This window comes from Perca flavescens, chromosome 16 (genome assembly GCF_004354835.1).
Source record: "Perca flavescens isolate YP-PL-M2 chromosome 16, PFLA_1.0, whole genome shotgun sequence".
Classification (NCBI taxonomy): Eukaryota; Metazoa; Chordata; class Actinopteri; order Perciformes; family Percidae; genus Perca; species Perca flavescens.
Genome location: NC_041346.1, coordinates 1193703 through 1209961, shown reverse-complemented (window position 1 = coordinate 1209961; position 16259 = coordinate 1193703). Strand labels below are relative to the sequence as shown.

The 16259-nt window shown below is 39.2% G+C and overlaps 1 protein-coding gene across 1 annotated transcript; it reads right to left on the bottom strand.

The window, feature by feature from the left end:
- Window positions 1–1645: 1645 nt before the first annotated feature.
- Window positions 1646–10030, bottom strand: nfil3 (nuclear factor, interleukin 3 regulated). The gene is made up of 2 exons (XM_028601601.1): window positions 9850–10030; window positions 1646–5389 (listed from the first exon to the last, which is right to left on the bottom strand). The coding sequence occupies exon 2, from the start codon at window positions 5272–5274 to the stop codon at window positions 3898–3900; it is 1377 nt and encodes a 458-aa protein (XP_028457402.1). The 5' UTR covers window positions 5275–5389; window positions 9850–10030; the 3' UTR covers window positions 1646–3897.
- Window positions 10031–16259: the final 6229 nt, after the last annotated feature.

The window sequence follows — 16259 nt, the reverse complement described above, 5'->3', positions numbered from 1 at the left end:
ACAGTTTTATAAATGAGACCCCAGAACTTTAGACTTTAGACTTGGACTAACATTAAAAATAACAACTTGGGAGCCACGGTTGTCTGCTGTGAGAGCTGTGTGACAAAATCAATATCAGCCAAAATACAGTTATCAGATTTTTTTAAAACTCAAATAACAATATTAGTATCAGCCTCAAAACTGAAGTATCAGTCAGGTATACTGAGATTCAGATCATTTATAAAACAACAAAGGAAATACACAGAAAACAATATACTTGATTCAGTGACAATACATTTATTATAAACAAAAACTCACCATTACAATAAATCTTGTATAAAGTGTTCAGATACATGTAGTTTGAGGCTGCTGGGCAAATGGAGTTATCAATATCATCATCATCATCATCATAATCCAAACTATGACAACATATGCACACACCATTCTTCATCTAGGGTTGGCTGAAGTCAGCCGTTTGAAACTGATTACAGAGAAGACCAGGAGGCATGATGTAATCCCCGCAAATGAGTATAAGAAATTAATAAATACGCCATTTGATGAACCCCTGACAGATCTGGATTCCATAACCCCCTGTGGCCCCCCTAACTGTGGCAAATACTTTCATACATTTTTAACCACACCTTTATCCCCAAAGACAGAATATTATTCATGTGCAGTGATACAAAAAATGTAGGTTAACAGTGAATGAGTATTCTTGTGTTTATTGTTATATGTGTATTGTTAATCTTTTGTAGAACCAAACCTATGGAGGGTTGGTGGTATGTAATACTTGTGCTTTTATTTGGTACCCCTAAAGTCACATGTGGCCCAACCTGGCCCCTCCATTTAAAATGGTCTAGAACTGCCACTGCCTTTTCTGGTTTAATACTGAGGCTACATTTACATCGCTACGTTTTGGTTTTTAAGCAGAGTTTGGAGCCCAAAGTGATCTCCATGCACCAAGAGCTTTTATCTCCAGTAGAAGAACTAATCTCTGTTTAAACTAACACGCACAAACCTCATATCTCATCATCATTCTGGTATACTGGACATAAACAGGAGGCAGCATGGAGACTCCGCCCCATGCTGGTAGTTGCCATGGTAACGTTAGCAGCTTAGTCTCAGAACGAGACGTCGTGACCGATAAGAACCAATCAGGAGGAGAAATGTTGGCGTTGGTGTCGGTTAGAGGTGTGCAAAAAAATAAATTCACATTCGTATCGCGATTCAAGCTCTACAGATTCAAAATCGATTCATAGAATTCCAAAAATTCATATTCTTTTCTTTTTTTTGTAATGGCGTGTCTACTATTGTCCTGAAATGAGTTTAGCTCGCCATTCCCTTAGATGGCGCTGTGTCAAATTCACACTGACGCCTGGGCACTTGTCATAATCAGAAGAAGAACCAACGCACTCTTTCAATGCTCTAAACTCCCACCGCACTCTGAATGAAAAGCTCTTTTTATTTAAGTTTTATTTTTTACTTGAATTAAATGTATTTGAAAACTGGCCAAAGCTTAGCACTTTGCAGTTTTTAAGTTGCCAAAGTTTTTATTTTTGTATGAAGACATATATAATATCAAACTACATTTAATTTGTTGTTTCTTTTCTTTTAAAAATTGTATGTCTACTGCAATCACATGGGAAAAGTAATTACATTTACATACTGTGAATTGTTTTTATTTATTTATTTAAAATCGAAAATAAATTTTTAATCAAATCTTGAGCCTAAAAATCGATATAGAATTGTGCCATTTTCTGAATCATATACCCGTAGTGTCGGTGTTGTCAAAGATCTCCGCTTTAGGGGCTGTGAAACATCAGAGCAGGGGGAATGAGAGGGGGAAACGCCAGAGCAGGGGGAATGAGAGGGGGAAACGCCAGAGCAGGGGGAATGAGAGGGGGGAACGTAGCAGAAGATATTCATTTTTAAAACCAAAACGTAGCAATGGAAATGTAGCCTGAATGTCTGGAGACTCTTGATATACAAGTGTTACTTTTCTAGAAGTTGCAAACCTCTGAGGATAGAATGTATCAGAGCTTTATAAAACCATTTAGATCTACTGGTGTCAGCTCCATCAGATGTAATCACAATTCTCCAGTCAGTGTCACGCACAGTCTCAGTACAGTATAACCAGCAGACCGGAACGTTTGAATAATCAACAAAATTCCACTAAAAAAACAAAAGAGAAGCGATGGTTATTTGGCAAAGAGTGAACCCGTGCACCAGAGTCTATTTAAAAGTTACGCTGAACTTAGGTTAAAGCCAAAAATCTGGAACTTTCGGCATTTTAAAACAAGACAAAAGAGAACAGAAATGCTGTATTTTACGGGTTCCGGTTCTTAGTTTCCTGAAAAGAACTATGTCATTAGATAATAATTATAGGGAAAATAGTGTGTCCTTAAAAAAAAAGCTCCATTTAAATTCAAGAAAAACTTTGTTTGCCGTAGACAAATTCCATATTTGTACATGTTCAGCTGACCTGCTGTTCACTGACTAAATTCTAGGTTCCATCAGCAGTTTAATTGAATTATAATTGGAAGAGTACCAATTAAACCTCTTTATCCCCCCATAATAAGTACCAAATGACATCATTCCTTCCAGGAAATGTCTTCTTTAGAAATGACAAACCCATAAAATAAAGCACCACAGAACATTCCCTTTAAAGCAGACGAATGGACTGGAAACCTGTCACCACACCAACACACAAATGGATACAATAGCATTACTACATCAGTTAAAAACAGATTTCAGCTTTAAAGCAAATAATGTCCAAACCTTTGGCAACATTTATCACACTGCCCCCAGCCGAAAACACGTGATGATGTTAATAACAGGGGCCTTTTCCTGCTCCACAAACACCAGAGCAACAGTGTTCAGTGACAGTAGGTGGGACAGCAGTCATGAATCGTTTGGTGAAATAAAAATAAAAGCTTTACACATATTAATATCCTACACATTAATGATGTCTGTCACACATCATCAATTAACAATTTACTGTAAATTCTCCAACAGTGCCCAGAAATCCTTTGTTTAAATTCAGCATAATGTACAATTCATCACTTACCTAATCAGTAAAAGAGCCCTGTCATACTCACCACTCTGCTGGTTTTTCTAACAGAAGTACTGTTTTCAATCACCAATTAATTCCAGTCGCTTTAGCTTTGACCTTTTGTTTTTCTATCCCTGAATAAGCGACTGTTAAAATCACTTAGGCCTGCACAATTAATCACAATTTTATCGAAATCACAATATGGACTAGTGCAATATCCAGGGGGGTGCAAGATTTGTTTAAGGCAAAATATGTGTCAAACCATTCTAAATTTAGTGACGTCCCAGCCTACAAATCCCTATCCTACAGAATGAAGGGAGAATCTGTTTGGTACAGATCCTCGCATCAATCACACTATGATCATTTTATATTTTGAAATTTTAATATTTTTCAATGAAAATGAGAATAAGGATACAAAAATGATCATTCCCTCCAATATTGTGAATCATATCACAATCGCAATATGAGAAACTCTAAGGAGCAGAGTGGTGAGAATGACATGTACTGATGGGATTAGAGCTGTGGCTTTGTACATTTTAAAAGGTGCTCTAAGCAATGTTGGGTGATGTTTGCTGTATGTGACAAAAAAATGTTTTAGCCTAAAAAAGGCGTGACATCGCTTAGAGCACCTTTAATGAATTTACCTTGTGAACTACAGTACACTACAGGTAATTCCATGCCTTCTCATTGTTTTTTTAAATCAGCCTATACTAGCAATACTAGCCTTTGCTCGTGCTCCAACAGCTATTATTTGAACACCTTCTATTTGAAAAGTTACAATAATTGAAACATTGTTTAACTCCAATATGAACCACACAGTGCAACAGCAAATACAGTGGAAATGCAAAAAAAACTAAACACAGAGGTCATGCAGAGGACCATCCTTGTGGTAATGACTCATGATGATGAGTTGGGCTTTTGGTTGACTCTATCACGGATTCTTGCTGTGCTGGAATCAGTCTTTTCAGAGAGGCCACTTTTGCAGATGGGCATGCAGGGCCCGGTCTTAGATACAAGTCCTCAGCATGCGAGTGCACATAGGAACGTTCTTTTACATCCACACCGCTTTTGTTTGAGACAGGACTTGTGGTTAGTCTGCTACTCTGGCAGCCCTTCTGCGGGGTCTCTGTGCTGCTTTTATGCCACTGCTCAGACGGCTGGCTCCAGTCCTGCATGTTGGTGACCTGTAATGACAAAGGGCACGGGGACAACTGGGTGCACTCTAAAGAGTCCTGAGTGCTCCTGTAGCATCCCCCCTCGGAAATCCTGACGGGAGAGGAGGACCTTCCAGAAGACTCGTATTCAGGGTCCATGGCCTCCACTTTAATCGGGATGGTTCTGGCTTTGATACGCAGTTTATGGGGCAATGCCGAAGAACTGGCATCTGGCACTTTGTGTGTGGAGACAATGACACTTCTTGGGTCAGCTGCAGACGGCATCAACCCTTTGGGGACCTGCTGCTCGTCCTCGCCATCTGAGGATTTGCTCACAGCGCCATCGTCTGAGCTCCTGGGGGAGTCACTGGATGACCTGGTGAGCTGCAGGAAGGAGGCAGGCTGGGAGTAGACTCCAGACAAAGGGCTGGCCACGTAGTTTCTGTAGAGTTTGTAGGGACTACTACGCTCTTGTGCATAGCCGCCGTTCTCGGCTGGTTCCTGCTTGACCTCTGCAGGCCTGCAGATATCAAAGCTGCCCTGAGCCGCAGTGCGTGTCTCGAGCTTGTGGGGGGAATGCTTGATGACTGATATGCAGGTGCTGCGCAAGTGAAGAGGCTCCGAAACCCTGCCGGACGAACTTTGGCTGACGTTGGGTGGAACTAACTCCTGGTAGAGGTCGATGGCGGTAGAGCTGGATAAATTCTGCACTTCCTGGGTATATGCTGCCAAGCTCACCAGGCCAAACCTCAGCTTCAGCGACAGCAGCTCGGCCTTGAGGGAGGCGTTTTCCTCCCCCAGGGCCATCAGCTTGTTCTCGAGCACCATGTCGTTTATCCGCCGCTTCTCCCTGGAGCGCTTGGCCGCCTCGTTGTTTTTGCGACGCCTCTCCCAGTAAACCGTATCTTTTTTCTCCTCTGGGATAAACTCTCTTTTCCTGCGACAGGTACTTTTTGCTTTGAAAGGGATACCAGGGATTTTTTGGCCTATCACATCTCTGTTAGCCCCCTGTAAAGCCACAGCCAGGACAAGGGCATCCTCTCCACTGTAGGACTCACTGGAGTCCACCTCTTGCTTGATGGATTGCATATTATCACTGTTGGCTACTGTCAATATGTTGACAGGTCTTTAGCTGTGCACCATCATGCTTGAATGCAGCAATAGTAACTGCCACATTGGATTAATCCACTTGAGTTGAGGAAATCTGTGGAATAACAGACAATGAGAGAGGTTCTAGATGTCAGTGTCAAGTTAACCATATTTTCAAAGTAATGCATTTCCATTAAGGTAGGCATGTCTCCCTCTCAGATGATACAATATGAATCTAGATAATGTGACTGATTGTAGATACATTAGTAGGGTTATGAGTCGATATCGATGTTTCATGTTGATTCAGTTCAGATTCAGTAAGATTTAATATTTGTGTTTAGGACTGCAACTAACGATTATTTTCATTATCGATTAATCTGCCGATTATTTTCTTGATTAATTGATTAATCGTGTGGTCTATAAAATGTCAGAAAATAGTGAAAAATGTCAATCCAAGTCCAAGATGATGGCTTTAAATGTCTTGTTTTGTCCAAAATCAAAAGATATTTAGTTTAAGATGATATAAAACTAAAAAGAGCAGGAAATCTCTGTATTTGAGAGGCTGAAAAAAAAGAACATTTTCTGGCATTTTTGCATGAAAAATGACTTTAACGATTAACCAATTATTAATATAGTTGCCGATTATTTTTCTGTCGATCGACTAATCAATTAGTCGACTAATCGCTGCAGCCCTATTTTGTGTTGTTTTTGAGCTACTAAATAAAAGAAACGATTCAATTTAAGAATTTGAAATGCAACAACAACAAAAAAAAGGCACAAGTTTTGTATGCTTCTTGGATGCATTTACACACATCTCTCTGTTTCAGTGCTGCTGAGATTACAACTGGTTAAAAAAAAGAATGAGTTCCATTTTTAAGCAAGCACATCCTTAAAAATCTTTTTTAGTCAAGGTTTTTTATTTTTTTTATTTTTGAAAGGGACACATTAACTTTGATCTGGTGCAGACAGAATGAGTGAATATTATTTTGTTAATTTTCATAAGCCAGAACAATGACCAATTCCATTTTAAAAAGTGTGTGTGTGTGTGTGTGTGTGTGTGGGTGTGTCTTTCTCCTCATCTGTCCCTCACTCCGTTCGGTATTTATGGAATGGACCACCGGAGGAAAATAGGGGAGGGTCATGTCTTTTTATTCTTTGTTGAGGGGAGGGTCACCCAAAAATGTTTACCTTGGGAGAGGGGGGGGTCTGACCCATGAGTTGCCCTCATGTATATATGCGCCCCCCAGTGGCTGAAACAGGTAATTGCATTGTTTCAAAAATGAGTGGAATAATTACGTCTGGCATGACCAGATATTTTAAATAACACAAAACAACTAAATGGTGGTAGGTAATACATCTGATTTCATATACTGCTTTAGTAAAAATCATATTACCTGGCTGATGATGGGAGCAGCAGGACGCAAAAAACAAAAATGACTGTTGCACTATGTCTGCAAATCTTGCCGTTCTAACGTTGCAATAAAGGTTTCCTAAATGCCATGTACAGTATATACATTTGATGTCAGCTTACTAATTGATTGTGGGTTTTGTGTAGATTTGGATTTTTATACGTTTATTCCACTTTGTTTAAACGGCGAAGTGGAGAGGCCTTTACCTATGTGCTAAAACATACAATTACTGAGGAAGCCTAGTGACGAGTCCATAGCAACCAGTTCATGTGTTGAGTGTTCATTGTTTGTTATTACCCAGTGTGCTTTGTTGGTCTCAATGTTTGATTGTTTTATTTCATGTGAATACTAGTTTACTAGAGGAGTAACTTAGTATTTGAAGTAATGCAGGAAGTGTGCATTTAGTTTCCATGCTTATTGTGTTTTCACAACATTAGTGAGTAAATCTACTGAAATGCCCCCCACCATAACAGAGGAGTGGGATGCGTCAGATGAGAAAGCAGAGGTTTAGTCATATGTGTCATGGCTGTAAAAAACAATGGGCATCTGTACAGCTTTGCCAAGCGCAAACCAGTACAGAAGGTATCAAGAAATTATTGGGGAGAGTCATGCTTTTTTTCACTATCATTTTGGAGGGTCACAGAAAATGTATTACTGGCGAAGGGAGGGTCAAGTCTATTTTAAATAAATAACAAACAGTCCCTTCTATCCCTTTGTTCGATACATATGGACCCTATTTTTCCTATCTTTCTATGTCTAAGTGAGTGATGGGAACAACAATCTGTGACATTGGTCCAGTATTAAGAGAGATCTCTGCAGTCGGCAGCAGAGAAAGAAGCTCCAATGTAAGTTAATATGGCAATTATCCAGCTTGTATTTACCTTCACAAAAATGCTTGTTTTCACCTTTCTGGTAAAGAGTAAGATTATTTATTTAAACATAAAAGGTCTGCGTAATTACATTAGCTAAACCCACCAGACTGAAACTATATAAAGCCGTTTTGGGTCGTCTTTCCCCTTTTCCAACGATCACGACTCTAGTTTTGGTTAAAAATAACACATAGTTTACAGATTTACATGTATAAATATGTTGGCTCTATACACGCTAAAAGTACTGTTTTTTTTTTTTTTTGTTTGTCTGTTTCTGGTTAAACAGAAAGGTCTCAAAGAGGTTTAAAAAGGTTTAGCTCTGTAGGGATCCTTTCATAATGTTGTCAGAAACGTAGAATTTTAATCTGAGTCTTTCAGCAGCAAAAACAGAACTTTAGTGAACGCAAATTAACAATTTACAAGTCATAATTCATTCTAGCCCATTATCACCTAAAGATGACATTTGCATACATACATACATTTTAAAGTGATCCCTACTCCTAGGTGCTGCTTAAAAAAAGGCAGTTTGGGCTTCCAAGCTCCCATACATCCAGAGGAGATAGAACAAAGGACTACAGACAGCTGGAATGGTAACACATGGCTCTGCAGAATGTCAAACACACACACACACACACACACACACACACACACACACACACACACACACACACACACACACACACACACACACACACACACACACACACACACACACACACACAGCCTGTAACCTCAGGCCTACAGCACACACAGGCATCCTAACACACTGCCACACAACCAACTGGGACTGCTGCAGAAAGATGTTGGCTTATGGAAATAAAGTTAATAATAGAAATACAGGTTAGGGGTGTGGTTACATTTCCCCCAAAAAATGTCTCTTCTGACTTTGTGTCCTCATTTGTCCTGTTTAGGGTCTACATTTAGGAATCATTAATTAAGGATTACACATTATTAATAAATGACAAGTAGAATAATGTATAGCCTGGTTCCCATAGAATGGACTTATTATGGTGTGGCCCTAATGAGATTTAATATCCAAACAAGCCCACTGTCGGTGCTTTGGAAGTCCACTAGACAACTTGCAATTCTGTGAAATAGTTTATGGCTGATGTTACCATATAAGACTGATACACTATTTGGATTGTTTTCTTCTTTTATTTTCTGAGATCACAGGAGGGGACATATTACAGATGTGGCGATTTGATTTGGCACCGCACGGCTGGGCTTATTTATTTAGGGATGTGAGGATCTTTTCTAACGAGGCAATATGACATCAAGACTAAATTTGGATCACACGTGATAAAAATGGGTGGTTATATTACCGCAACGTGAGCTCGATTTGGGGGGCGCGGGAGTTCACCGTCGGTTCAGCCGCGACAGGCCGGCGGGTACATGCAGGGGGGGCAGGATCCGGGCCGGGCCGGGCCGGGCCGGACCGCAGCGGACCGTCAACACATCCTATTGTCCCAGATTCCTTCATTGTGTCCATATGACACAATAAACTCTGCGCCCCCGACCTCCGACTGCCAGCAGTTTCTATGGCTGCAGACATTATGCAATGTTTACCTGGGTGGCAGTATGCTGTTCTGCTCTGTATGTGTAAGTTAAAATAGGCCTATATCTTAATAAATACATACATAATGTGTCTGATATTTAACGCTGTATGTTACGCTGTAGGCTGTGCTGAGACAATGTGGGCATTCACTCTGTTGACATCATTGGGGTCTCTACGCCCAAAAAAAGTAAGCGGTTGTAATGTATTAATGTATTATTATAGGTTAATAAAGTTACAGAAGAGGTTGCTTTGTTAGCGTTACTTGGACCAATAACTCGCTGACTCCCAAGACAGCAGCCACAAGGCTTTGCCAACGTGTCTGACAGCCACCTCATATTCTGGGTTATCCTGCAACACTGTCGCAATCCGTAAACTCCTGCTACTGTAACGGCAGGCCTACGTGCCCGAATACAACCTAATACATGGCTCCGTTCTTCTGCTTTTAGCAGGCTATTAATACAGTAACGTTACAGTCAACTACTAACAGCCGAGATATAATAACGTTACACACTGCCTCGAACTTGAGCTTGGTTTCACCTTCAATGCGAATCTGAACATGGCTATTCTAAATGTTAAAGTGGGCTTTACGCAAGAAAGCATGGAGGTTAGCGACATGACACAGTTCAAAGCTCTGCGCCGCCGGGATTCTGGGACGTTCTTCCGAACACGTAAACACAACACCATCCCGCACAAATCTCTAACACTACACTGGCTAAATGTTAACCTCAAATAAAAACGGTACCTTTTCTAGCACCTGGTTGTAGGGTTGGTCTGGTTTTCCTTCGCGTATCAAGCACAGAGAAGAAGTTCAGGTTTCCCATCAGCTAATAAGGAAAGAGGTGTCGATGAAAATCCTACAAGTTGCGAAGTACCTGGCTCTCCTCCCTTGGCTTTTTCCTCTCAAGGTGGCTACTGACTCATGATCTGTGTTAGTAGGTCAGGGGCTGGTTAAGTGTATTGGCAACGTGAGATGAAATGACAGCAACTGCAGCCAATAGGATCGCAGCATTTTCCAAAGTTTAGCCAATGTCTTTTGGCTTCAGCAGAGAGCTCAAATCTCATATAAAATGTATGTCGTCATGCACTGAGCGTGTGGTGCTTTTAGGTGCGTCAGTTCAAATTGAAAACAAATGCAGTTTTTGCAATGATGAACCAGAAGCTATAATATTTATTACAATTGTATACAGTCAAATACTTTTGGGTCTTGAATTATGCATTATAGGCCTATAAAGTGTAAAACCAATCATAATATCAAAACTGAATGTAAAAATATCTTCTTCCTTTTTATTTTGAACATGAGAATTTGAAAGTTGAATTTATTGTCAATTTATTGGACTTTAAAGGACACATTTTACAAAATGCAAAACAGTAAATGTTACCCCCCAATTTCACTGCTTTTTTATGTGAATTCAAAGAATATATTAAGTCTCTCAAACTTATAAACACTATAGGTTAACTTTTTGAAGAACAATGTATATTATTTTTGTCTCTTATTGTAATTGTATATTGTTTAATCATCCCCTCTACATATTCTTTGTTATTGACACTGTTTTCTGTTTATTTAAAGTCATATGGTTTTCCCTGGATCATTATTTTGAGTATGTGTCTGAAATGTTGTATATGTTGTTTGGATGTACTTTCTCAATAAAGTTGCATCAGTTCAAAATACTGCCAAATACCAGCCAAAATGTATTATTTGAGTATAGTTAAAATGCAAAAAAGGAATTACAACACTCAGCAAGATACCATAACTAAAGCACCACCTCCTGCACGGACTTCATTATGTCATACAGATATATTCATATTTTTTTATTTCATTCAGCTCTGTGTTGTGTTGTATCGCTCCATTTGCATTGTCTGTTCGTGTACGCACAATTCACCAAGGTAAATTCCACATTAGTGTACTTATTGTTGCAATTAAAGCGTTTGTGTTTTGTGATTCTTGTACTGGCCGGCGCCTCTAGGGGTCCCTGTTGGATAGCTGGTGTGCACTGGTTCTGATTCTCCATCCATGGCTTGTACCTGGAGATTCAGAGTTAAGATGGCTGCTGCATACCAGAGTCTCTGCTCAAGTATGTGTTCCTGGATAGTTCACGTGCCTGTTTGTAATGTGAGCACCGTCCATTGTATCACTGTATGGATTCAAGGCAATACCAAAGGTTTAACTTTGGTTTGAGAGTTTTCGATTTGAATCCCATTGCCTGCATTTCTACATACCTTGATCTCTCCCCCCAACCCCCACACCCTCCACACACACACACACACACACACACACACACACACACACACACACACACACACACACACACACACACACACACACACACACACACACACACACACACACATTTTCCCAAATATCATCACTGATTATGATCAATTTAATTATTTCCCTAAATGTATGTAGAAATGCAGGGAAATAATTAAATTGATCATAATCAGTGATGATATTTGGGAAAATGTGTGTGTGTGTGTGTGTGTGTACGTGTGTGTGTGTGTGTGTGTGTGTGGAGGGTGTGGGGGTTGGGGGGAGAGATCAAGTCATCATTACCTGAGCCTATACAGGATAATGAACAGTGGACACCCTCCTAACCATCATTTGCCCCTTAACATAGCTTTAAATGTAGCAAAACAAAGGCAATGTAGCACTGAGGCTCCAGGCCTCAAACATGAGATATTATATCATATAAATAAGGTTTACTGACCATGCATTCCAACAATAAGTAATACTAGTTGGAAAAAATTGGTTAATAGTAGAGTAAATCCCCGGTTCAAACACCATTCAAAATAGTTAGAGATAGCTTCATTTATCTTGGTATTAGAATTACTCCTAAATTTGACGATTTAGTAGAGGCAAATTATAATCCAGTAATAGAGTCTGTCTCTGAATCTATTAATAGATGGTCCATGTTACCAATTTCCATAATAGGACGTATCAATATACTTAAAATGAATGTCCTCCCGAAATTTCTCTACCTCTTTCATTTCATTCCTCTTGGTCCTCCTGTTCATTTCTTTTCAAAGATGAAAAGCATGTTCTGTAATTTCATTTGGAACAACAGAAGGGCTAGACTTCGCTTATCTTTACTTTATCTCCCCTATGATAGAGGAGGCTTGAAACTCCCAAACCTCCAGTGGTATTATTGGGCTGCCCAACTTACAACTGCCTCTTGTTGGTTCTCACAAGAAACGCAACGTTCCTGGATGAGTTTGGAAAGAAGCATGACATCTCCTCTACCTCTCAATTTATATTTATATTCAGCTAAAGTAAAAGGATTAAAGACATTAACACATAATCCCTTTGTTAAAAACTTGATTATGGTATGGTATGAGGTTCACAAACATACAGGTGAGATACCTGTGTTATCTCAATTTACACCAATCTGGGGTAACAGCACTTTTGTACCTGGCAAACAAGATATGGGTTACAGAATTTGGGCAAACAAAGGCTTAAGTAAAATTGCGGATTTATTTAACAATAACATTCTCATGTCATTTGAAGATTTGAGGCAAAAGTATGACATCCAACCAAAACATTTTTTTAAATATCTGCAGATAAGAAGCTATATATTTAAGATAGAGAAATCTTTGTTTCTACCTACTCTTAGCCGCGTAGAAGAAATAGCAACAAATCAACACCCTAAGAGGGGATTGACATCGAGTTTCTATGCGATAATCGTGGATGGATCAAAGGTTTCTTCAGAGAGTAAGAGATTGGCATGGTGTGAAGATTTAAATTCTGTAATCTCAATTGAGGAATGGCAGAAGATTTGCTTAAAATCTCAAACACAAACAATAAATTTTAAATTACTTCAGTATAAGTGGATAATGAGAACATATGTAACACCAACTCAGCTAAATAAATTCAGCCCCAATAATCCCGACATGTGCTACAAATGTGGTAGAACGGGTACATTGTATCACTGCCTATGGGACTGCCCACAAATCCAGGCTTTTTGGAGGGAAGTGATGGATATGATTAGAGCTGGGCAATATATCGATATTATATCGATATCGTGATATGAGACTAGATATCGTCTTAGATTTTGGATATCGTAATATCGCGATATGACATAAGTGTTGTCTTTTACTGGTTTTAAATGGTGCATTACAGTAAAGTGATGTCATTTTCTGAACTTACCAGACTTACTGTAACTGTTCTATTATTTGCCTTTACCCACTTAGTCATTATAACCACATTACTGATGATTATTTATCAAAACTCTCATTGTGTAAATATTTTGTGAAAGCACCAATAGTCAACACTACAATATCGTTGCGGTATCGATATCGAGGTATTTGGTCAAAAATATCGTGATATTTGATTTTCTCCATATCGCCCAGCCCTAGATATGATTTTACATGTCACAGGTATAAAGCTATTATTAGATGCCAAACTGTGTATCTTTGGCGTCTTTCCCGTAAATCATAATCTCAGCAAGGTAGATAAATCTATGATCGCTTTCTGCATCTTACAAGCTAAATATACCATAGCCAAATCTTGGAAATCCACTATCAAACCAAGTGTTAATGTCTGGCTTGCAGGACTGTCTGAATGTCTTGCGCTGGAAAAACTCACTTTTACATTAAAGGGTAAATATCTCATCTTTAACAATATGTGGAGATCCTTTATGGTGTTCTTAGAGGGGAAGAAAGCATTAGAGGCATGCTCTCTGTGTGTGTGTCAACCATCAACAATTGAATTTTGCTATGTATTTAAAATACGTCTGTCTTTGCTTCGTTATATTTGAAGTGCTTTTCTCTTCGAGATAAATTAACATTTGGACCACTGGTGATTCTTAAGGATGATATATGCTGACTTACTGTACCGAATATTGCTTGTTTCAGCCCTGGCATGTTTGTTTATTTTATTGACGATGAGCCTTACTGTGACAGTTCTGATTTACACCTGTATTATTTGTTGTAGTGTGACTATTTTCTAAAAATTAATAAACACACTTTGGTTAACACAAAAATTGGTTAATAGTGGTAGTGGGGGGTAAAGTGTTCATTTGTGTTCATTTTTCATCAACAAGTTCATAGTGGACAGGAAGACAACAGAAGGGTTAAGGTGATTGTAACATTTGATTGTTCCCTTCCTAATTCAAAGTGTAAACTGGCCTAACTCTGCTCTATTTGTTGTAATGTGGGTTCAGAGGATGCTTTTAGAAAATCCACGGTGCAGGGATTCCACTGAGTGCTCTGTTGAACAGATAGACAATGATGCTACCACGTTGGTTTTTTGTCCATTGTTTGTATTGTCTGGTGATACAGTTATACAGTTCTGGGATTGGTTTTATAGTTAGTTGGGAGGCCTGTGACCAGGTAGAAATACGAGTTAATGAGATTTGATTGAACTTTTTTGTTGTTGCAGATATTACACACTTGTTTGTTAAATCTGGGATGTGAATCCAAGCTGATTCCTAAGTTCCTACGTTTTATGTCTAAACAAAAATATACATGAAATGAAGAAACCAGAGAGAAATGTGACCATGAGGACAGAGAGGAGGAGTACAGATGATGCATGCAGGAAACCCACGCACGCACGCACGCACGCATGCACGCACACAGAAAAGTTTTGGTTATGAATTATGAAAGTCCTCATTAAATGTCCTTATTTTGCAGTATGGCTTCTTTCAAAGTTATATTATTCTTTAAAGATTCTTTTTTGGGCATTTTTAGGCCTTTATTTGACAGGACAGCTGAAGACATGAAAGGGGAGAGAGAGGGGGGGAATGACATGTAGCAAAGGGACGCAGGTTGGAGTCAAACCCGGGCCCTCTGGTTCGAGGAGTAAACCTCTGCATATGGGCGCCTGTTCTACCAACTGAGCTATCTGGGCGCCAGAAGTGTTATATTATTATAGAATATTATGTTATGATGTTTCTTATCCCTACCAGATGCATATGTGGAGCCAATTTTAGATACTTTGCATACTACTGGGTATGTTAGTAGTATAGTACTGCATCATATCATTCACGTATGTAAAAAGTAATAATAATAATAATAACTGGAATAACAAGTACAATATTTTCTTCTGATATGTAGAGGAGTAGAAGTAGGAAGTAGCAATGGCTGGCTTTAAAACCAGGAAAAGACAACACTTATGTCATGTGTGTCTGGAGCTTGGCTGGGACAGAGTGGATGACGCAGTGTGCTTTAATACATGAAATAAAATGGAAGGGAAGCTTTTCAGTCAAAAACCCTCTCTACGTGGATTGGCTGTAGCCTGCTTGCTTAAATGTTGTGGTTGTAAAAAGAACTTCCGATTATATTAAAGCCAATATTCCCAAATAAGCACACATCTTTTTGAGAAATGAAGACCTTCAATCAAAATGTTTATAATCACTTTAAAAGAATTATAGTACTTATTTGGTGCTATTTAATTCCATTAAAATTGTAAAAATCCTGTCCAGGGAAGAGTCCAGCTTGTTTGTGTCCACTCTTTAATTGTAGATATAATATTGATATATGTGGTCAGGACAGTTTAAATATGTTGGCCCCTGAAGTCTGTTTTTACACACTTGCAAATGTTCATACAGACTGCTTTGGCTGGTGGCGGATTGACCAGATTTGATGGCTAGTTTCTCACTGGTTGGTGAGCTCCTGCATTATTTTGCTTTTGGTAACGGACCTGTGATCTTATGGGCCAAGGAGGAGATCTCCTGTATCTTAATCCTTACTTCCCGTTTACTGTGTAGCCTGACATACATCTGCAAAAAGGTGTGTCCATTAATATGAGTTGCAATTTTACAAACCAGTATATGACAAGTGGTCTGCTGTTTGAAGTTTAAATGATGAAACCATGGAGTAGTTCTGTCCTATCAGCTGAGCGTGCCCTGTTGTACCTTAGCATTGTTGCTGACTAGGTGCATCACTTCACAGTCCGTCTTCTGGAGCATTAAAGTTCCTCCTTGACCTCAGAAGTTTGACAAAATAATCTTAACTGATGGTCCAATTACTAGCTTTTTTCAGAGCTTTCAATCCCATCCAATGGTCTTCCTGAGTGAACTGGAATTGTTTGTATTTATTTATTTATTGAGAGAGAGAGAAAAAGAGAGAGAGAGAGAGAGCAAAAAAATGATTACAAACTGATTAAACTTTCACTGCCTCTTCTGACATCTGGTACCGTTACACGGACGACACTTTCAC